The 25361-nt window shown below is 36.2% G+C and overlaps 1 protein-coding gene across 3 annotated transcripts in view; it reads left to right on the top strand.

The window, feature by feature from the left end:
• The window catches only part of wnt3a (wingless-type MMTV integration site family, member 3A), an 85809-nt gene that overhangs the window by 51741 nt on the left and 8707 nt on the right, over nt 1–25361 (top strand). For all 3 annotated transcript variants that reach the window (XM_088643089.1, XM_088643090.1, XM_088643088.1), the window contains one exon: nt 9296–9537. In XM_088643089.1, the coding sequence (XP_088499215.1) occupies nt 9296–9537 (242 nt within the window). The remainder of the gene's footprint in view (nt 1–9295; nt 9538–25361) is intronic.

The raw sequence follows: 25361 nt of genomic DNA on the forward strand, positions 1-25361 counted from the left end.
TATAAAGTTAAACTCTGTTCAAGCATGATACTGTAAGTTAGGCCTTATGGGAACTGTTTCCCAATACCACGTTGCAGAGGAGCTGAAGCCTCTCCTGGCAAGAAATGGGCTTTGGGTCCCCTGTGACCCTGATTTGGAATAGTGAATTATTGCTTATCTACTCCAAACATGGCAAGCAAAGGGCATATAGCAGGATACATCCTGGAAGGGACACCAGTGTATCGCAGGACACAGAAACACAAACAGGCCCATTTTCCCAGAAGCCAATAAACTGGCCAGTATGTCTTTGGACTGTGGGAAGAAACCAGAGAACCTGTAGGAAACCCAAGCAAACACTTGGAGAACATACAGACTACACAGATAGCAAGCTAGGAATTGAACAGAAGTCCCCAGTGCTATGAGGCAGCAATATTAACCACTGTGCCACCATTGCACCTTTTTTGGGGAACAACCACTGGCATTTTATTTCTGTTGTCTCCAGACATTTCTATGGCTCATTCTAAGTCCATTCTCCATGGATTTGAAATACATTCAAGGATCTCCAATCCACCCGTCAATAACCAGATCCAATTCTTGATGGGTTTGCTGTGATGCTTTCCAACTGGCAATTTCAGAATGCCTATTGTAAACAGTAAGTGACATCTTTGGATTCTGTGATTGGTGGGTGATTGAACGTTTTGATCAGGCCAAGAAGATTGTAGCATATTGATTCTGAGACTTGCTTTCATCTTCTTGAACTGAATTCAGTACCATGTACAGTGATATCCTTTGCAGTTCAGCCCTGCATTGTGTTTCCTGCCTTTGGAGAGAGTTTTTCAAATGTGTTTTTTGTAATCTGCATCTGCAGCGTAGCTCTTTGGGATACTTATTGAAAAGTTTGTAGACTGTAGCTGGTAGATGGATATAGCATATGTCACTGGACTTTTACCCACATTCAAACCAAGTGCCAGAATCATACCGCCCATGAATTTCAAACCCCTTATGTCATTCATCTGATATACTTTCGATAGAACCAGGGAGATTATATAACATATTCTGTAAAGCATGAGCCCTGTTTCAAATCAAAGTTGGAGGTATGATGATTGATCTACAATAGACTCACTGGATATGGTAGGTTGACTTTCACTGGTTTCTTTTAAATATACATTTGTGTTTTTACTGCCATGTTTGAGTAAATATTTCTTAGGCTATTTAGTTGTGTTTTATAGGAAGTAGCTGTTACTGTTGGCATGTGACACAAGTGCTTGTTTCTTCGGGAAAAGCTAATGCTTATCTATTTGATCAAGCATGTTTCCTGAGACAGTGCTTAAATAGGAAGGAATGACTGTTTAGATGCTGTGTTGACAAACCACAAAAAAACTTTATACAATTTTACACTTGTTCAGAAAAAGAATACAGTTTTTAAAAATTAAATGTGTTGAGATTAAATGTGCATGAAAGACAGCACATCTTATTTTCCAGAGGGCTTTTAAAAACGCTCTAAATGCTGTGTTATTGATATTTTTATATGTATTATACCTAACATAAATTGCTGCAGTTTCCAGGCTGCCAAGACCATCCTAGTGTTAAAACATTCAGAAATATGCCTTGAATTAATAATTAATTCCTTAATTCATTTACAATTTAAATAGCTCTTTTAGCTAATATCTCTGGGGACAAAAGATAATTTGATATGGAATCTAAAAGGTTTTATGACTGAATATTATTTTAATTTGACTATAAAATAACAGTTTAAGCACAAAACATTGATTAATAATAATAATAATAATAATAATAATAATAATAATAATAATAATAATAATAATAATAATAATAATTGCTTGCATTTATATAGCGCTTTTCTGGACACCCCACTCAAAGCGCTTTATAGGTAATGGGGACTCCCCTCCACCACCACCAGTGTGCAGCATCCACCTGGATGATGCGACGGCAGCCATAGTGCGCCAGAACGCTCACCACACACCAGCTATCATTGGGGAGGAGAGCAGAGTAATGTAGCCAATTCATAGAGACAAGAGATCATCATCATCTCTGATAATCTATCCATCCATTTTCTAATTCACTTATCCAAAACTAGGTCACAGTTCCGGAGCCTAACCCAGAAAGTAACAGGCACAGGGCAGGATACACCCTGGGTGGGACACCAGTCCATCACAGGGCGCACACAGGTACAAACATACACACTCACACAAGGGCCAATTTTCCCAGAAGCCAATTAACCTACCAGTATGTCTTTGGACTGTGAGAATAAACCAGTGCATGTAACGGACACCCATGCAAACATAGGGAAAACATTCAAACTCTGCACAGATAGCATCCCAGGAATTGAATCCAGGGCAAAAGTGCTGCAAAGCAGCAATTGTCCCTATTGCACCACCATACTGCCTGATCCCTGATCAGTACCCTCTAATTAGCAAAGATAAGCTCGGCTGGTTGGGTATAATACTGTATATTTGAAGGATCTTTCATATTATAATACAAGCATTGTCATTTCTCCAAAACACCACTGGGTATTAGAAAAAAACAATGCAGCTGCTCTTTTGCATTAAAACCTCTGGGATGTTACCTTCATGGAAACTGGATGTGGAAAGTCTTTAAAAGTTTTCTCAACACTTTATAACCATTAAATGGGAGTGAATATTGGAATTTCTATGTGCTGTTTACAATATGTAATATTCTCCCATTTAAGTATTATCAAAACATTCTTAATAGTCTTCAGTACTGGTATTATTTTTAAATTATTTTGTTCTAAAAAATAGACATCTTGAGATATGTCAAATAAAGACATCTTATAGAAATTAAAGTAGATTTATACTTTGGTTCAGGTTAGCATTAATCAGTTTTGCTAAAATTAATTACTTCTTGTTTGAATCCAGAAGAATCCCCCCTTATATTTCTATTAAGGATATCTTTGTCTTAATTTCTGTCCTTTCACTAAATACTAGTCATTCATTTGTTGCCCTTTGTGCACAAGGAGTCTTTCATGAACCCAAAGGTGATTGATAAGACAATTATGGGATCCACACACTGATGCTGTGCAGGTTTTGTCTTGGTAGATATCTGTTTATATACTGTGCTATCCAGTCATCGACAGTTTGATGCTAGTGAGAATTTGATAATAATCAGCGGATATTTCAAGCTTATCAATACTACTTTTGTGGTAACATTAATCCTGTCTGACTAGAGCAAATTTTAATAAATCTCATCCATAGCATCTACAAAAGAAACTTCTTCCATTGAAGTTCCATTGTAGCATTTGTTTTTCCTTTTTTAGTTTAACTAAAAAAGGCTCAATTTTTATAAAACAATATTAATAATTTACTGTCCAGCAGCATCAGAAACATAATAACCAGATAGAATAGAGAAGTCACAGTAGTAAGGTGTTTGTTAAAACACACAGTAGGCCAGTTTTGCAGGCCCAACCTCCCAGTCATTTCAAATTTGTTTATCTCAGAGCACAGGGCTTGTCTGTATTTATTTCTATTGCCTTTAATGTCTTGTTTATGAAAGAATTGCTTCTGATTTATTTATTTTCCCATGGAAATTTTCAGCATAATTTGTACACAGACAAAATACTGAGCGCCCAGGCATTTTCCAGTCATATCCTGTAATTTACTAGGTTTTCTGGCACCATCATGAATGGACACTACCAAACACTTGACTTGTATTTGTTATTCTTATTCTGGAAATATTTACTACAATTTTTACACATTAACTGAGACAACTTAAATTTTAGCTTTTTTTAAATGTTAATTCAACATACTGTATATTTGTTGTGGTGGGTAACCAAATAACCAGTGTTACACCTTTTAATCTTAATTTAATAATCTTTAAATTCTTTAGAAATCCTAAGGAATTTCACTTGATTTGACAGAAATGCATAATTATCTAAACCTATTGCAGTAAATTAGACAGACAGGATTTACACATTCAACGTGACCTAGAAATAACTATATTAATTAAAACTATTATTGGCCTTAAAAAATAAGGTGAAAATATATAGGATGGACTGCATCATTAGCATAATTTAACACAAAACAGTAACCACAACAAAGTAGAAAAAGTTTTATAGGACTCAAATGAGTCATTGCCTTTAGACATACAGCCTACGGTAACTGAAAGTAACAGTGCGACAATGCAAGGCAGAGAAACTGTAATCATAATCAAATGATCCAAAGGTATAGTTGGAAGAAGGAGCATCTTGAAGAGGAGCTGGAACATGGTCAGGGATGATAGAGCCCTGATGCTTCTTGGAATTTAGGTAGCTTTTAGAGTGAGGAGCTGCATCAGTGTTTGGCCTACAAAGGAACATCATCTTTGCTGAAAAGTAAAAATAAAGAAATATACATACATATATATAAAATATATATATGTATATAAAATATTTTCTGGAATCCTCTCCAGTTATGTGCATGTACTGTATGTGGACAATGTGCATAAAGCACAGCAATGGTATAAAACATGGGTCTAAACACTGATGGGTTTGTAGAAGCTAACCTTGCCTTGGACGGCAGCTTGTCTAAACATGGAATGCCTCGCCCTAATAAGTACTTACACATTGATCAAAAGCTTTTATAAGAACTTTGATGCCACTATCCCTTAAGTCACTTTCTTCTAGCCTTGTACCACTAAAGTGCTTTAGTGTTCTTTTTGCAAAGTTTGTGTTCCCACTGTACTCTTTGCTTAGCAGGACCCAGTATTTGTATTGTGATGAAAGAAGAGTTTTTCTTGCTTTTCTTTCAAGTAATGAAGTAATGAAGCCCCAGAAAAAAAAGAGTTAGCAGTTCCTGGAACACTACCAATAGATACATTACCAGTATTGTAGGGCTTAGCATTGGACTTTTTTATTTATGTTTTTATAGATTTAAGGATTGGTGGAGAACTGCTGTCAGGATCCTTGAAAACCACAGTTCTTAGGAGTCAGTTCTTATTTTGTCTCTACATTCAATTTAAAACAATCCCAAAATGCTTGGAAAGGTGGGATGTGTTGCATGTTTTGCCACAAACAATCAAACAGGTAACTACAATCATTACCCCTACTCAACTTTGACATGATCTCAGGGGTAAACAAATTAAAATAAGACATTTAGCGGAATGGCAGGGTGGCGCAGTGGTTAGTTTTGCTACCTTACAGTACTAGGGAACTAGTACTAGGGCACTGGGTTCAATTTCTGTGGTGCAATCTTTGTGAAGTTTGTATATTCTCGCCACGTTTGTGAGTGCAGGTTCTCCAGTTTCCCACCACAGTCCAACATACTGGTACTGTAGGTTAATTGGCTTCTGGGAAAACTCTCTCTAGGTGTGAGTGTGGACTACCCACATGACTCTGTACTGGATAAAGCAGTTTAGAAGATGGATGGACAAATACGACATTTACTGTAGAATGCAGTTTCAGCTTGGTCATCAAAAGAAAAAAGGACATTAGTGCTCTGGAAAGAAACTAAAGCAGGCCAATCAGAGAACTTCTAGGCCTGAAAAGCATACCCTTAGTAGACGAAAAACACACATTAGACTGGATAAAGATCTTGTAGAGATTTGATTAGAGTATCTGAACTCCTGAAAGATGAAGACATCAACCAAAATTGTTAACACAAACAGTGAAAGCAAAAAATAATTTGATGTAAAAGAATCCAAAAATAAAAAAATAACAGGCAATTTTGTAATAAAAAAAGTTTTAGGTGTATAAAGTAAACTTCCAACTAGTAATATATAAAGAGATTTCATGTGATTAATTAAGAAATGCCTGTGGACATTGAATCAATATACAATGCATTGCATTTTGTTGAATTATACACAGTTTTGAAATGAATATTTTTTATAAAAACCTGAATGGCCATTTTAAACACTGTGGGTGAGAGGAAGGAAGATACAGTTAATGTCAGCAAAAACACTCATATTTCAAAATGTGTTGATTGCATATGTATTCACCATTTTTGTGATTAGGAAAACCTATATCAAACCTGAATTAGTTCAAAGCTGGATGGCCTCCTTGTGTGTATTAATAGTTCTTCACATGATTTCAGAATAAGTACACCTGTCTCTGTAAGGTCCTTCAATCAAGTAGTGAGTTTCTAGCCAACATTCAATCAAGAGGACTAAAGAATTTTCAAAACAACTCATTAATAAAGCTGTGGAAAGACATTGATTTGGAGAAGAGGGTAAAGGAATTTCAAATGTACTGGAAACCCCTGAAGTCAATCATTAAGCCATAGAAGCTATTGTACTGTACCACCTGTACACTTCCTAAATCAGGCTCTCCCTCCACTGAGCAGCCTGAAAGCCTGATTTAGAGAGTATACAGTATAAGCCTGAAAAACCTTGAAAGAGCTACAGAGTTCAGTGGCTGAAATGGGAGAATATGTCCATGAAACAATAACATCCCTCTTCTCCCTCTTGCCCCTCAAAGCTGGCCTATATGCAAATAAACCATCTCAAATCATGCGCAGAGTTTGGCAGAAAGGGATTTAATTGATACTGCACACATGCAAAAACAGGTATTATGTTCAGACATGACAAACTTGTGGTCTAAATTCAAAGTATTAAGTCCGGTGCAAAATGTAACAGGGCTCAATGCACTAAGTGAGTTACAGAATGCAGGTCACTTCTCTCTGAAATTAAGACAGTGTAAAACTCTACCATGGCAGAGGACGCCGTCTTCAGGCATGGATGAGTTAGCGAGTATCCTGGAGTGGATCCCACCTGTCCAGGATCAAATCCCTGCAGTAACAGGGAGATCTGCATTTGTCTGACAGACTCAACACAGACCATAACCCAGTCAACACCATCCATCCTTATTATACTGTAGCTGTATTGGCTTTATGTTATAGTGGTGATTCTTATGCTTGCATGCTTCTGTGGTGGTGGCAGCACTATGTTTTGTGGCTGTTTCCTGTTATCTGGGACTAAGAAACCTGTCAAGATTGAGAGGAAAGTGGAGCAAAGTACAGTCAAATCATAGAGGTAAACCTATAAAAAATTCACCTTTCAATGACCCAAAACTCAAGGCTACATAAAACTCAACGCTACATTGGAATGGCTTAGCAAGATTAAAATAAGTTTCCTTGAGTGACCCAGTCAAAGTCCAAGATACAAAATAAATAAATCTGAAATCTGCTTGTTTTTGCTGACATTTAACTTCTTTCATCCTTACAGTAAAGACATTTAGTTTGAGCGTTCAAATTTAAATTAAAACAATTTACTTTTAAAAATATGTCTAATTCATGTGTGATTCAACAAAATGGGGCATCATTGAAATGAAGTGTATACTTTTGCAAGGGACTCTACCATGGGTAGCTAAGCAGTTAAGGTTTCCCAAATATTATGTGTAATATAATCTTCTCATGCTTGTTAATGGCACTGTATACAGCATACTAATTCAGAACATAAGCTAAAAACATCTATAGTAGGGTACGTTTTCACAAAATTTAATTTCTTAATATATACATGATACAATTAACAAAGATATAATAATTGTAATTAATCATATAACTTCGCTGTAACTCCTTACATCATTTCATGAGGTAAAAAGTGGGCATGCACTAGAATTGTTACAGTCATATTACTGCCTCTCATAATAGCATATGTTACAGATTAACTAGTAGATTAACTAGCATAACACATTATTACAGTATACAGTGCAGTATTAATACAGTATGTCAGTCTGTATTCATATAATGTACATGAACATGTACATGTAAATGTATACATTAGATATGTAGTTGCAGGAACAAATTAGAAAAAAAACACAAAAAATATGATTCTTAAAAATACTCTTTTTAGTGACAGTTTGTGCATTGTATCTCTTATTTATTAATATCTTCAAGGAAATCATATTTATCTCCTCCCTCCACACATAAAAATGAAAGAACATGAAATGAAATGAATGAGATGAAAGAAAATAGAAGAACAGCACAACTCCCACATTAACGGGACATTGTTTTAATAATCTTAATGAAGATTTAAAAGACACTTAATCTTTTTGTTAAAAAAGTGCCGTGGCCCTTCATTTTCACTGCTATCAATTCCCAGGGCTCTATCATTTTGTGTGTGTATAGTTTTCCCATATGCGTGTCAGTCATTACATTGTAGAGGAGTGCAACAGAATTGCAGACTACAGTTATGAGAAAGATGACTAGTTAAGACACTAATGCCAAGCAGAACCCTTAGAACTGGAATGGTGTTTTATTTAAGCTCTGTAGATCCTTTTGCGTCTATTTGTCAGAGACACCTTTTCAGTAAGATTGTGTTCAGTATTGTTAAATAAAAATTTATAAGCAGTATACAAAGTACAGAACAAAAGAAAATACATATTCACAAAAAATGGATCTTAGTGCTTATCCCTGAGAAATTCTTGGCAGTGTTTTTGTAAACCACCCATTCAAACAAAGATTTCTGGGGGTAATCTACGGTGAACAAGAGCAAAACTTGGCTTAGCTGAGCAATTTGCTCTATGGGTTGAACACTTTCACAAACATATCCTTCAGACGGAGGAATTTACTCTTTACCACTTCTGACACAATGAAACCTGTTTCTGAGGACTTCCAGCATGCTATGTGTAAAGTTCACTAATACCACAGGTTAAAGGGACTGGAATCCACTTGCTGTTGGACAGACTACACAAATTATCTCCATTCACAATACTTTTGGCTGAAATGTTGTTTTTGTCTACTTTTCAGTCTAGAATTAACTACTACAATTTTAACATACACAGTTTTCATTTTTTGTCATCTTTCTTTTGTATAGAATGTAGAGTTTGTTCATGATTCTATCATATTTTGAAGTACCATGAGTGTTTGCCATAATAATATTACAATTTTATCACTGATTTCCTGTACTAATTGCCATGCTTTCATTATGACGTTCTGTGAGTTTTAAAATGTGTATATTAATACAATACGTTCTGGCAGTATCTGGTCATTGTATGGGAATTAAACATTTATAATGGATAAACGTTGAATGTAGTGGATCACAATAATCCTGTGTTGTAACTGGATACTTTAGCTACATACTGTTAAGAAGGAAGTTTATGTGATGATTGCAGAAAAACAAATCTCTTGGTGCAAGTAGTTGCTCACTATTTTGTGTTATTGTGTTTAGAGAATGCTGCCTTGGAGGTTTAGATTACCAGATGATCTCAGATCAGACCAACAACATTTCAAGCAACATTATCCTATAGATTTTTAAAGGGATGACTCCTCCAAAAGCATGTAACAAAGATGAGATCCCAGTTAGCTCTTTGGCTTTGGTTCCTGCAGGTGTACTCATCCAAACCTGTTCTCTTCCATGTGTGTTTCAGGTCTCTAGCTGTGGGGCATCAGTATTCATCTCTGGGAACTCAACCCATCCTGTGTGGAAGCATCCCTGGTCTGGTGCCCAAGCAGCTGCGATTCTGCCGGAATTATGTAGAGATCATGCCCAGTGTAGCTGAGGGAGTCAAGATTGGCATTCAAGAGTGCCAGCATCAATTCAGGGGCCGGAGGTGGAACTGCACCACGATTAATGACAACTTGGCAATCTTTGGACCTGTACTTGATAAAGGTAGAGACATTCTTCATGACATTGCCATTGATCAAAATCCTCTTTAAAACTTGTCACCCATCTTAGCTCAAGATTCTGCTAAAGCTTAGAAGTTTTAAACATTACCATTCCCTGTATCACAGATTAAATGTTTTGCATTTTTGAGACATTTTCAATGTTTTTTTTCTTTAAATCATTAAAATTGTTATAACTTTCCAATTGGGGCCAAAGTGCCTTCTGTGCATATGGCAGTTGTGTATGAACACAAATTGCAAGATATTCTTCGGAGAAAATATACTGCTTGGATAGAAAAATAGTTCAGTTTTAGGCTAGGACATAGGTTGCAGGTGCAGGTGAGCCAGTTGGTTGATAGTCACTGCTAATGTGGTTATATTACTTGTGACCTCTGGATTTTGTGGGGTGGGGATGACCAGGGCAGATTCTGCTCACCAAGCAACATAAAATCCTGTTTACTGGGTTGATATGTGTTGCACTGGGGTCTATCATTCTCATTTATGTCTTTCTTTTTTATGATGATCATGTGTGCATTATAATTATCATTCACATCAGTCAGTCTAACAGCACACACGTCTTGGAAGGCTTTGTGTCTCATATTGCCCCAGGTTTCTTTGGTGATTCAGTGGTTTGTCAGGTTAATTAGAAACTGATGATTTCACATGAGGGCATAAACAGAAGATTGATTAGTCATTTTCAGTGCAAAAAATTGACAGTGAAGTAATAAATGAAATAAAAGCATTAAAATGTGTAAGTCATGTCAATTGTGGTGTAATGTATAAGATGTAGACAGTACTAAACAGATTATCCTTTTCTGTCTGCCCTTTGTCACCTTTAATATTGTAGATTTCAAGAGGTGCAAAAACTGAAATATCAGATTTCCAAGATTGTAAAAGGATGTTGATTTAGTATTACAGTATAGTGCAGCTATAGGTCTGCTTTAATAAACAACAATGTCTAAGCAAATTTTCATTTGAAACTTAAAAGGAAGCACCCAATAGCAACCTGAAGCAATGTTATGAACCACCTGGGTTCCAAAGTGTAGTCTACTGTGAATGGCAGTGTCAGCAATGGCTTTGTTTACCTTTCCTTTTTCACAACACAGGTGTTTCTCTGTTGCTGCTGTATTGTGGTTTTCTGCTGAATTCATTTCTAAGAAAGGAATTATAATAATTTCCTGGCTGTCATTTACAGTTATGCAAGGCATGTTGTGATGCAACATATTAAAGCTTCCAAGAGCTGCTGCACTAATTAACATTGTTTAAATATAATTGACCAACACTTTTTTCATATTAAAATCTATAGCAAAGTTAAAAGATGATCATAGACCACGTGCTCTATGTTCTGTTCTGTAATGATTTGTGGAAATGTATCTAACATGCCTTTGACATTCATTTTTGCAACATGGGGATTTTAGCATGCTTTGTTTTAGCAAGATTTGTTTATGATATCCCACAATAATTGAATCTGGTACATGTATTTATCAGTTTGGATCCATACATTTAGAAAATTATATATTATACTAGGGTGGCACTGTACCAGAGTGTTGAGCATTGCTGCCTCACAACACTGGGCCCCGGGTCTAATTCTGTGTTTGTATGGATTTCCTCTGGATATTTCAGTTTCCTCCCAAGTCCAAAGACATGCTGGTAGGTTAATTGGCTTCTGGAAAAATTGGCTCTGGTGTGAGTGCTGTGTTTGTGTCTCTGTGCCTGCCCTGTGATGGACTGGTGTCCCATCTAGGGTGTATCCTGGCTTACGCCCATTGCTGGCCAGGATAGCTCCAGCTCCCCCATGACACTTAATTGAAAGAAGCAGTTAGAAATAGATAGATATAAATTCTGTATCTACAGTATATTTTATAAATTGGCACATTAATATCAACTCATTTAATTGGTGCTTATGTGTGAATATGGTGGCTAGGCGGTTTTGTTATCACTATTAGGACAGAATTTTAGAAAATGTCTCTCCCAAATTAGCAACTCCTGAGAAACAGACAATGTGCTGATATCCTCACAATGTAAATGACTTATTTATAAATCTGATATTCTCTTGCTTTAAATCTAATAATGTTAAAATAATCATTTCAAGTCTGTTTCCACCATGTGAAATTTCATTTGAGTGGAGTTTAAAAACAATGAGACCCAACAGAAAGTCTTGAAATACAAACGAGCTTGTGAGTGGTTAATTTAGACATCCCTATATAATTTTATCTTTAGTTTTTATAACAAATGTTTTTTTTTTAATAGATAGTGCATTTAGTGCCAACATTACTTTCAGAAACGAAAAAAAAATATTCAAACCAATACTTTTAGCATGATTATTGCTTATGAATAAGAGGCCTTTAGCCTGTGGTAATTCAAGTATCTCAAAACTACAGCATAGTGCAACTTAATGTTACAATAGCACTTTTCCTGATTTTTAGAACAAAGCAGTTCTTCCTTTACTCAGCCTCTATATACAGTTTCTAGGTAAGCCACTCTGGCATTGCTGTCTATTTTGGGTTTCAAGCATTACCTGAAGTTTAGTTGTTATCCTGATTCAGAGGTCTAAAAACCTCATTTCATATTCAGAATTCTGGAAATAACACTTGCCATTCATTTGTGTAAATACTGATTCAAAATGAATGGGTGCACATTTTACTCCAAGTAGAATATTAAAGAATCACAGTTCAAGATATAAATGTCACATTTAATACACCACTCCAGAGTAAAGAACTATAATATTATTAGTACTGTATTTCTGTTGCTTGGCATATAGAGCCTGTATATAGAAAGACACCTTCAGTCCTGACAATGCTCATACAATGGAACAATCCATTCACATTAACTACAATATGATTGTGATGTGCAAATCCAGATTTTACTTTACAACACATCATCAAAGAAAAAGTCCTGCTGAAAGATTTGAAAGAGAAAAATCTGCACTAAACTTTGTTTGTGGTTACTTAGAAAGAAAGAGAAAAGAGCAGCAAAGAGATTCTTCTGCTGTAACTATCCTGTCTGAACAGTTGTGCCCAACAGCTACAAAATACTGAAATGATGACAGTTGGGCTGTGAAGATTGATGTAAGCTCCCAGTCTCACGCAACTTTTAACCAAATCTCACACCACTGCAACTCATGTCCAGGCGCTACATGACACTGCTTGCATTTAATGTCATTTTGTGGAGCTCAATTTTACCTGGATATACAGTACAGAATAAAGAAGCAGGAAAAAATTATCTGCAAAGGTAACTGCATACAGTATATATTCCATTCTTTTCACAATGCTATATACTGTACATATGTACAAATGCAAGATTTGTGATGGAAATAAGTGCCAATGCAACTCTATAATATAATATATATTATATGTACTATGTTTAATACAATATATATTATAATTATATTATACTAAATATAATCACTGCTCTGTCCATTTGATAGAGCTTTGTAGGTTTTATGGACATTTTTAAGCAATCTGATTCATACATACTGTATGTGTTTGTGTTTGTCGGTAGTGGGTACAAAACTCTCAGAAAGTCTGCCAAGTTTCTGTTTATTTGAGCTTGTGCAACTTTTTTTAAAAAAAATCACTTGCCAATTTGTGCTGGTGCCAACAGTCCTAGGCTGAGGATCTTGCAGTATCAAGGGTGATCTGTGTTCAAGCATATGATATGACTGAAATATTGGATAACGGATACTTTTACACATCTTTACATGCTTTTTTTACAAATTATATTTTAACATATTCTCAAAAAGGGTGTTTTACCAATTAATCTGATTAATTGCACAGTTATCAGATAAAGACCTTGACCTGATAAACCTGATGACCTGCCTAGAGATAAAGTATTGTAGTTTGCAGGATCTTTGGAGAAAATTCCTCTTTGTGTTGGTCCGGTTCCTGTTGCTTTAGTATGAATAATTCAACTTGTCAGTTTCAATTAAAAAATATTACTTAGAATTGGCCTATTACTTTTGTTTCTAAACATGTTGTACAGGTTTGGAGTGATACATGAGCCCTGGAAACCGATACATTTAAAAATAAAATGGACTTTCAGCTTTCCACCTCTTCTTTTTATTATTTATTACCTTTAAAGATGTTTTTTTTTATCTGGGGAAATTACCCCATATACAGCCAAGACTGGGTGAAAAGGAAAAGCAGAAAGGGTGAGAGGTGGAGCAAGGAGAAATAATAGAGAAATATAGGCAGAAACAGAAAGGTCGAGACAAGGAGAACTAGGCATTTGAACTGGCCGTGTTGCCATTCAGCAACTGGAAGCAAGAAGAAGCAGAGGAGTAAGTAGCAAGGTGGAAAAAGCAAAGAAGAGAAAGGATAAGATAAGCAGTTGTATTCTGGATGTGATTAAAAGTTAAAAAATTGGAGTCTGGCCAAGTTGAAGATATTACAGACCAGGCAGGAATATACCATGGCCTGGATTATAGGCATTGTAAAATAGTTGGGAAGGAAGTGATTCTGCAAATTTCACTTGAGTAGAAATGCCATAACTGTGTCAGAGCAAAGTTGAAATGGGAGAGGTAGGGTTGTGAAGTGTTACAGTGATGTACTGTATAGCAATAACTTGGAGGAGTTAAGAGCAAAAAATATGAAGAGCGCCACAGAAAGGGGAACAATGGGGAGGAAAATGAGGTTTTGGACACAGCAAATCATATTCTGCGTCCCACTTTCATTTGTACATTTCTATAGTTAATGTTTACATTTAGTGTTCTTGCTGGGATGTAAAAATGCATCAATATTCATTGGTTTTGTTCAATTGGCAAACTTTCTTTTCAAACAATTTCCCTTCTTTATTCTTTTAAAATGGGCGTGGTGCAACCTGTCAGTAAGCATTAATAATCCAATCACCAGCGCCTGGAGCAATACCACCTTGCACAGAGACTTGTGCTTAATCTCTGGAGCTTCTGGTGATCTACGGTAGACCTCAGTAGATGGGAAACAAACTCCCAAATGCACCACTGTACTGAGTGATGTGATACAGTGGCCACTGAAAAAAATAGGAGCCAATCAATATTATTATTTCCATTTATACATGGGTGGCACAGTGGTGCAGTGGTTAGCATTGCTGCCTCGCAGTGCTAGGTTCAGTTCCAGAGGTTCTATCTTGGATGGAGTTTGTTTACATGTGGTCTTCTCTGGTTTTCTCCCACAGTCCAAAGACATAATGGCAGATTAACTTCTGTTAATTCTGTATGAATTGGCTCTGGTGTGTGTGTCTTTGTGTGCACTGCGATGAACTGACATCCCATCCAGAGTGTATCATGTCTTGTGCCCAATGTTTCCTGGGATAGATTCTGGGCTACAGTGACACTGAATTGGATAAGCGGTCATTGAAAGTGATGTGATGCTTTTATACATTTCTTAACATGTTTTATTATGTGCATGCTTTAGTGCATCATTTTTGTAATGACATCTGAAGAAAACTACTTCCCTATAGTAAATTTTGTAATGTGATTACTACATATTGAAAATAGAATGAGAATAGAACATGCAGTATTTCCTTCAGAAAAAAAAAGTATAATTGTATTATATTTTTACATAATAAAAGGAATAATCAGCTGCTGGACCACTATATTTGTTCTAATGCCAATTTGATACAGACAGGACTAACTCCAAGAAAAATCCAAATCTTATTTAATATCATTGACATAAAATTGATCTTATTTAAGGTTTTTGTACAGCAATGTGGGTTCATCCCAGCTCTATAAACATATATTTGATTTAAAAAGATTGGTACCCTGAAGAGATTTGTACTAACTGCATTTTTTTCTGCCATTTAAAATCTATCCCTTTTCCCATTTAATCATATCTGTTGTACATAACTCAGCATTGATGTTTCTGCTTAGTTTGTTATTTGACATGTTAATTATGAACTCCAGCAAGTAACAGCCTGTGTAAAGCAAATGAAAACTTGATTGAAAGCAGTAATTTGGGAAAGTACATTAGTGATGAACAAGTTAAACAACAAACAGCTTCACCAGTTGATCCACACTTAAAGTGCAAAACAGGAAATCACATCCTCTGCTTGGTTTCCAGCAAACAACCTTTAAGAACGTGTTTTTAAATGGACCATATGGTAAATGCAGAAGCATAACATCTAAACATAAATAAATAGCAAAGAGAAACACATAGAACACATGTAATAGGCTATGCAACAAGTAAAAAATCAAAAGGGGAAAATATAGCCAATGTGAACTAATCCTTTAAATGGTTAGCTTAAAACTAAAAAACACCTAAACTAAAAGCCATTATTCTTTTTTGACATATGACTTAGTTGTCCTTTTAAAATCAATGATGCAAAATATTCTTTGATAAATCTGGCACATGCTGTTTTTAAGACTGTAATATTGCTGTTCTTTTAATTCTTCATTTTCATTGCTTAAGAAACTTTTAAATCCCAGTGTAAACACATTCAACAGAGTGTGTCGCACAGCCATGAAAAGTTTTGATTGTAATAAGGGGATATTTTCTTACAGACCTGGATCTTCAGGAAGGGAATTCCCTGACTGCAGTCGTCAGTGGTGAATTCCCAGTGTACAAAAAAAACAGCATTGAATAAACATCGGTTACCAATTAGACAGGGCAAAGTTGTCAGATCTTTCTTTGAAGGTGTTAGAGTGAAGCTGAACACTTTAAAACAACAAGCTCAGTGGTACATACACAGATATGTTAACCCACCCAGACACACAAGAAATACTGATTATACAGTACCAGTGTCCCACTGCCAGATTGCTGTGTGGTGAACCATGCCGTGTAAACAGAATCTCTCTTTTTAAATTTCCACATCATTGCTTTTCTGATGACAAAGAAACAATTCCAATGTATTTGAAGCACTACTGTTCCTACTGTATGTGGTTAGCCACAAACCCAGAGTCTATCCTGGAAAACTGCACACAAGCTCAACTGCAGTGTTTCCCCAGTGAATAAAATCACCGACACATTGGCGCTGTTAGTGCCCTCTAGTGTGTACTGTCATGGTGAATGTGTTATGATGACCTGTAACGTATTCCAGAGGCATGGGGGTCAAGGCAGACACTTGTGCCTCATGCACTAGCACAGGGAGAAAATTTCTAAATGGATTGATCTAGCCAGCATGTCCTTTAAAAGACAAGCAAACAACCTGGAGATAAGTGGTTCAAGTGGTAGCTTCAGCATGTGTAGTTTGCAAAGGGACAAGTAAAAGGTTTATTCCATGCTGAAAATAGAAGAGAGAAAACACAACATTTCGGCTGTGGAGCCTTCTTCAGGTGTAAGCACCTGGAGATAACCCACACAGACCCAGGGAGAAACTGTACACTTCACACAGAAGCCATCTCATTTGAGAATCATAGCAAGGTCCCAGAAGCTTTAAGGTAGCAGGCCTACCTGGCCTGTCATGGATCAGAGCTCCTGGTTTCACTTTTAGCTTAGAGTGTCTAGTATGAGAAATCTGCATGTTTTCCCTCTGGCCACATGGATTCTCTCTGGATTTTCTTGTTTCTGCCCATAGTACAAAGATATACTGTTGTACCTGCTAAGGTTAAATTAATAATATATCCTTCTATAATCCAATTGTTTCTTCGAATTCAGAGTCACAGGGGAGCCAGAGCCTATCCTGGCAAGCAATGGGCAAGGGCAGGATACACCCTGGGGTGGGACATAAGTCCATTTTAGGTCATTATAAATATGATGTAAACATCAGAAAAGGATTTGCTTTGTTATATTGAACTCTCTTATCTTTATATATGTATATGAAGTCTTTAGTGAGGATTTATTATGTATAGTAAAAAATATACATTATTATTACAACTACTACAAGCAGAATAACTTTTACTTAAACAACTACTATAAGCAAAAGAGGTAGTATTATTGTTAACAGCAGAACTGTACAGTATATGCCATTATACAGTACGGTATGTCAACGATTTTCCTTCCTGAGCTGTTTTTTCCCTGCTTTCTACCTTCTATACTGTATATTACCTTCCCAGTTTATCACAGATGTCTCTGGCTGTGTGGTATGTGATGGCATACAGAATGGGTGTTGGAATTAGCAGTAATAGAAGTAGAAGTAATAAATTAAAATAGCAGCAAACCCAATAATAACAGCAGACTTATTTACTGAACATTCTAATGTTCCATTAATATTAAATATAAGGAAATGTGTTAACATAGAAAGCAAAGTAAAAATGTAAATTCACTTAATCTAAAACCGAGAGAAAACCGAGATGGGTCACGGTGGGATTTTATTAATGCACAAGGGGTATGGAACTGTTCTCAGAGTACAGGGCTGTTAATAAGTCTTTAATATTAGCCTGAAGGATGAAATATATCAAAACTCATCCTGTTTTGTACTCATGTGTCAAACTATGCATACATGTATAAGCAGAAAAGCCACAAATGAGTTACTAACGGTATTGAAAGCATCTACAACATGAATGGCCAAAGCTGTTTCCTGCATATATTCACATATTTATTATTCAATCTTATTCACATAATTTATAGAATTAATCATGTATTGATTAATGTTCATGTGATTTGAAGTGTGTGAGATATCATTATTTACACATGCTTTGACAGATAAATAAACCGAATGGTTTGGTGTGCAGTGTGCACTGTTAATCTAACAAAAATATTATCCTAAAATATCTTAAATAATAAAGATTTACCTACCCAACATTAGATATAAAACACCAGTGCAAACCACCATTTGGACAGTATCCACCCCTGCTCCTACAATGTACTTAAAATCTTTGTTGGCCTACTTTATACACGTCTTTGTTCTGCACAGCATTTTATTTCAGTTAGTGATGAGAGGTGTCACTGTTGTGGTCAAGCCTAAGAGCTGATGAACTTTAGCAGGCTGCTTGTGGTTTTCACCCTGACCGGACTAGAGTAAAGCAGGAGGGCTTTTTTCTACAGCGGACCTGCCTAATATAAACAGAACACACCCCAGGTAGACTACTGAGACTCCCATTTTGCTCATTATAGATCTTGCATCTCTTGATTCTGTTTACGTAGATGTAAATTGACAGCAAATTACAGTATTTTTCCATTTTGTATTTGTTGTTTGTTTGTTTTTTTCTTCCTTTATTCTTGTTTCTTTTTTCTCCCAATTTGGAGTTGTAGAATATGGATCACCTGAGATCACCAGTGCAGCCTCAGGACTATGACCTCATACATGAGGGCTATGACCACTCTGATACTCACAATGGCAAGCAGCCTGACGCACTGCATGATCCAAAATGCCCTACCGTAGAGGTAGCAATGACTGAAGTCATGTATCTCGGCTCTATAAGTTTCATTGGTCAATGTTCTGCCAAAAACGACCAAAAAAAACAGTTCCATCCCTCCCAACCCAGTCACTACTAAACCAGTTGAGTGCCAAACTTGATGAATCCAGATCACAGATAGATATAGACTTGCAGTCTTGGTTTCAGAATGGTAGTTTTAATCCAATATTGCATGCTAATGGTGAATTGGGGAGTCTGATGGAAGAAGAGTGTCCTCTGGTCCCCTTCTAGCATTTATCCTCTCTCTTCCCCAAAGTTCAACCCCTCTTTGACCCCTGAGGGACCACATATCCCGGCAAATACATACAAAGTTCTGTCTACCTTCTGACATCATGGTGTGAATTTCCATTTCTTTGCTGATAACATTTGGACCCATTTAGAAACTATACCTGACATTGATGTAGTTGTTTCCATCCTGACAGTGTATCAGAAATACCACTTTAGTTGTTGAAATGTTTTTAATTTCCAATTAAACTGTAGCTTTACTGGTTAGTTTTTAGTTTTTCTGAACTATGAATGTCTGAACTATGCCACTGATAAGATACAGTTTGAGATTTCCTAAAAAAATGACACTGACATATTTTGAACTCTATGTATGGAAATTAATTTGGATATTTTATTTTCCACCTCACTCCTTTACTCATGTTCTGTTCTGCCTGGTTAATGCTTTTGTATATGCCAGTAGAATTATTTTAATTCTCTGTTTACTGGTATGCTCCAAAACATTCTGAATATGCTGTACGATCAAAAAGTTCAGAAGTCAGTGCATGGACACTAAGGTTTATACTGCTCCTATTCCTACAGCTACCATGGCTTCAGGTTTTTCCTACTAATTTTAAAATCTTTCTTTAGACTTTTGAAACCTTTGACAGGCTTCCCCCTACATAAATGACTGTTTTTCTAATTGTACTCAAACATAATCTTGTGCATTTATGTCACTATGATCAGGCTCCTAGGCTGTGGGCTATCTGCATCAAAGGCAGTGCTTTTATAAACATTAAACATTCCTGTTTATCATTTTCAGAGTTATTTTTTTCCTGTTTTCTACAGCCTTTTTGTAAGTTGTATGTACTAGGCTTTGTGATGGCTCACCAGTGGAAAATTCTCCAAAAATATAAACATTAGTGTTGCTCAAAATGTCTCCTGATTTTGATTCAATAAAAGAACATTTAAAATGATTAAATATTCTCCAGAAGTGCAAATCTTTTTATTTAGGTCACTTTCAGCAATGATTTGGGGGAATAATATTGAGCTTAGAATATAAAATCTGTGTTGTTACATGGACAATCCATCAGATTCTCGTCAGTGGAAAAAAGAAAACAGAGACACCTTTTCAATTTCGTCCAGGTCTGTAAAGTTTATTGAGAAAGTATACTGCATACTGTATCACTGCATCAATGTCCAATATTTCTGTTGTTTGAAGAAAAATAGAAGGTGCCTAAGATAAAAATGTTAAACACTGCATCTTTTCTTTCTTTATTCAGACATACTGTCATGCTATTAGTGTAACCTTTAACAGATAATATGCTGCTTTGTTTGTTGAGAGAATCATACAAAGGCTCATATGTACTTAAGTGATACTATCGATATGCAGACGCCTACTTTGTTCTTTTGTGCGTGGTCCCTTGAAGAATGCTTGATAAAGAAAATCCCACTTACAGCTATTGCTTTGTTATCAGCTCTTTGTGACATAGGAAAATTGTGAGGTGGTGGCTGGTGAACAATTAGGCTCTGACTTCCATCTCCTTGAGACAAACACTGCTCAATAAAGTGTGTGAGCTTGCAAACATGCTAGTGCACATTGAATTGCAGGGAGGGGAGTTTAAACCTCGAAATGGTTCTTTTCTAACACTTTAAACAGGGCTAGAGCCCAACAATACACAGCTGCTTTAAATACCTTTCAGTTCTTAAGGCATCTAGTTAGTGCATTACTACAGTTATCCCTATAAGCTACCAGAAAAGGGGGCCTGACTCTAAGCCTGTCATCTGGTCTAAGAAAAGACTAACGTTAGCCAGGATGGAAAGGGGGGAGGCAATTGCCCTTAATGAACTCTTGAGCGATTGTTACACTGATGGAGCAGGCTTGATCTCAAGTAGGCCTGTAATGATATTGGTTCACAGAGCTGCCCCATTGTGGTGTAAATACACCACATATCCCCCACTGCTTTTGCCAGTCCTAAATAGCAGAGGCCTGAGTGGAATAAGGAGGGGGGTGAGGTCAGCTTTTAGGGTCTCAGCTTTAGTTAATCAATTTGATTGGATTAAGGTCACCACGGCCCCTAATAATGTTAAAGGTCATAGTAGCCGGATTACGTGCTTTGTAGCCAAGGATGAGTCTTGCACATATCCTTTTGATGGGGCTTAGTAGTAGCAGTTTTCATTTAATTTAACTTGATTGATGCTTGTATGTATCTGTGGTTCTGCATTGTGCCAGCTTGTCTGTTTGTCTGCCATGTTAGTGAATGTGTGTTTGTTTTCACATGCCACTTTGTAATGCATTGAAGTGCCTGTAAGGGTTTTTGCCTTAACACTGGTAGACCGATTCTCCTACTTTGGCAAATATTTTAGAAACTGAAGCCAATATTGAAGAAAGACTCAAAATAAGAGTGGAATAACTGTTACACTAATTCTGTAAATTTAAAACTGAAAAAAGAATTATTATAACAAATTTCCCTCACTCCTCTTCTGATTTGAACGGGGTGTATATGAGGGTGAACAGGTAGGTTTTAGTCAAAAACTTCAATCTGCTGACAGAATTGCTGGAATTGATTTTCACTCTCCATAAAAGAGAATGAGAATGATCAAAATTACCTCTGTAAGGATTGTTTGGGTTTCATGTTTCATTGTTTGGTATTTAATGTCAAATATATTTATGTTCTTACCTTTTGTGTACATATGGTAATAAGAATGTCTATACAAGAACCGATTTGTTTCAGTATAATTTATTCAGCAACAATTATGGCTTGTGTTGTGTATATGTCTTCCGTCAATCCTTACACAACACTGTAGCTTGAATATATCTGGCTCACTGCTATTTAATTTGTCATAAAAATGTCTGAATTTTGAAAATATATTTGCATTTTATTTATGTTTTATTTTTCAGATTTTAGCAACAGAAGTCTATAAAGTTTACAAAATTAACTAAAGCCTGGACAAATGTCTGTCTCTCACACATAGACTCCCTTGTTCTATCTCACATACTGACACAGACACTCCTGTATTATTCATTTCTCTGGAGAGGCCTTAGGCTAGACACGGTATGGAATCTAGTTTTTTATATAACATACATGTAGGTTGGAGTAGTTTTGTATTACTGTATTTTTATTCTTGAAAGTGAATTCTCGCATAGAGTTAGCATATATGCCATATTTTAAATCAAACCCAGATTTCCTTCCATCAATTAAAAAAATGCTCTAAGAAACATTAGATAGGGCATGTTGTCAGTATTCTTACAAGGTATCAGTATTACCTCAAGCATGTCTTTGTAGTTCCACAATTAATTGGGGACTTTAAGAGAAATGAGAGGCAAGCTCTTTATGTGTGCATCTTCACACCTGCCTATTATGTTTCTCCAAAGTTTATTTAATTTCTTGCATTTTTAAATACAATGCCATTAATTTAATGAATGAATAAATGACTCTCTAATTGTAGAGCTACAGTATGTAGCAAGACCAAATCATCTCAGTCAAATATAAGCTTGTTTGAGTTCTTCCATTCCCTTCACAGTCTGACCATTTCATACCATTTCCTGAGGGGTTTGTGCGTATCACAATCTCTTCATATACATTAACAAAAGTGTCAAAATATTTGCTCAAGGAATCTACCTTGTGACAGGTTCAGCTACTTGCAGGTGTGTTGCCTGTGCAATCTTTTTGCACAAACACTAGCAGTTCAAGACAATATGTGTATTCTTATAATCCTGTTGGATGGCCTGCTGTGTGACTTTTAGGACTAAATTTCAAATCAGAATTAATTAGTGTGCTTAAGAGCTATTTCTTTTATGTGTCTCATAAATAAATTGCTCTCCTGTAATCATATTGACTCACCCCTGACTGAAAAAGTATGTTCTGAAACTGAAACAGCTGCCATTTACATTTACTGGAGGATATGAGCAATTGATACAAGCAAGAAGTGACGTAAAGGAACTATGTAATTAGTCTAAGTTTCTGTTTGTGTGAGTTTGAGATGTTTGTTCAGTTCAAGGGCACATTTTTGTTAAGTATGAGTTTCACTTTTGAAATTTAAACCGTCTGTTAATATACTGTTGTGTTTTTTGTGTCAAGTTACCATTAATGCCAAATGCCAAAACTCTTTTTTTTACTATTGTGATATTTCAACAAATACAAATATGAAGAGGGAACTGATTATGTCCCTGCTTGAGAAAAAGCTGTACAGTGCCATTTTCTTCTAAGTGTTGACTGACCTTATTTAATTATAACAGGTAACAACTGCTTACTATTAAGTAAGACATTTTAAAAATCTCATCAGAAAGTCTGCCAGTTTTTTTTTTAATGCACAACAGGGTAATTTGGGCCAAAACTATTCTATGCCATGTGGTTTGATAGCTTAAAATGATGGAGAATGTACTTTGTTTATCCTTAACTTTGAAAAGCTGTGAAAGGCCCTTTTTGAGATCCACCTGACTTGATACTCAGCTTTTTAACTTGAAGGACCACTTGCTGTTGTCAATGGAGTTATTCAGAAAGGCTTAAGTACAGAGGAATGGTTAGTGACAGGGTACGTCAGAGCACTCTTGCACTAAACATGGCCGAGTATGGAAGTTGTAATTCCTTCGCCTTTTCTGTACATTAAAGCCAAAAATGACTATTGTGATCGTTTTTGGGCTGAATTCAGTTAACATTTCATAACTCCAAAACGTTGTACAATTTCAGATAAAGTTTTATATCTTTTGTTACAATATATTATACACATTTTGTTTTAAAAAATGTAATTTTGAAAATATCCGCAACGGTAAATTAAAGACGAACTTAAGGTTAATTCTGACATTAGGTAAAAGGCAAAAAAACATAAAATATTAAAGTTTTAAGGGTGGAAAGAATAAGGAAATTGGCATCTCCCCATATTACAGTTATACCATAATATAGAAGCATATCTGCAATTACATCAGATGTTCTAGGATCTTCTCTCTGCCCTAATTAAGCTAAGGGCATAAATGGCTAGATGTGTCTGCAGTCCTGTTTTCCATAAAGTAGACAATTTTATTAGAGATCCTTATTCATATACTGTATGTGGCCTTTTTCTAATTTCTACCATATGTTGTCTTTTCTTCTAATTTTTTACTTCTATTTCAAACCGTTTCTGTAGGCATTTAAACAATGTAGAAACAGACTAAATTATTTCAAAGGTCTATTATACTTCATGTGACTCTTTATGGATAAAAATATTATGTGCAATTACTGATGACTAAATTACATTTATTAAAAATTGACAAGTGCATCAACATCTCTGTGTGTGCAATTGACTTCCCTAATTAGTAAATAAAAACATGAGTAGAAAATCATTCAATTTATGAAGAAAACTATACTTAATTTGTTTCAGTGTGGTAATACTCAACTTAACCAGCCTAGGAAAGGTCAGGGAATGCAGGTTATAACCTCTGACCTTTAGATGAGAAACTGTTACCATTTAGGATGTGATAGGAGGTCCTTCCTTTTCATAAAATGCATGTTTCTCCATGCCGGGGGGAGGCCAGCACACCGGTATATCATTAACTTGCTTTAAGAAAGAAAGAAGGGGTGCAGTAAATGGGGTTGATGGGGGACCTTAGCCCACACCCTGCTGGGCCCTGCTTGGAGCACAATATCTTTGCAACCATGAGATTAAGCTGAAGAGAAAGCACTTTTCACGATTCACACGCCCTTTAGATTGTTTTATTAAACCGTTTGAATAGGGATTTCCCAGTCTGCCGACAACCAGGGCCCAGCTAATGCATAGTTCTCTGTTGCTATGACTTAACTTGGTCCCCACTAATCACTGGCGAGAGCGAATTTCATATAAAATATCTGGGGCCATTGTCGGACTAATGCAGCGTGACAGTGGCAGCACAAAGAGGGATTCATGCCCCCAGCAGGTAATATGGATGATTTGCCATACCAACCGGGCAAAATGGAGCAGAGGGGGGACTGTCACAAACCATCAGCCCACTTAGGCAGATCACCACATTCCTTTCTCAGGTAGGCCAGAGTCCCGCCTCTTTCTGGTTGGATACTTTTCTCTCAACCTCATAGCTGTAATCTCCTTTTCCTTTTTTCCACCAGTTTCTCGTTCTTCCTTATCATCCCTTTTCTTTGTAATTTCTTGAGGGGGTCCCAACCAAGCTCTTTCAGATTGGGGCTCTGGATTCTTCACCTTCTTGATTTACGGCATATTACCCTCTTACCCAATGGCAATGCCAGGAGAAAAAGTAATCATTAGAAACCTCTGCTGGTGAGAAAATAATGTGACATAATTTAATTAACAATTAAAAAGTCAATTGTGCAAGTATAGAACAAAGCTTTTGAGACAAGGGAATCTGGGCATTTCTTTTATTATAATGAAATAAT

This window comes from Lepisosteus platostomus, chromosome 8 (assembly GCF_059453375.1).
Source record: "Lepisosteus platostomus isolate fLepPlt1 chromosome 8, fLepPlt1.hap1, whole genome shotgun sequence".
Classification (NCBI taxonomy): Eukaryota; Metazoa; Chordata; class Actinopteri; order Semionotiformes; family Lepisosteidae; genus Lepisosteus; species Lepisosteus platostomus.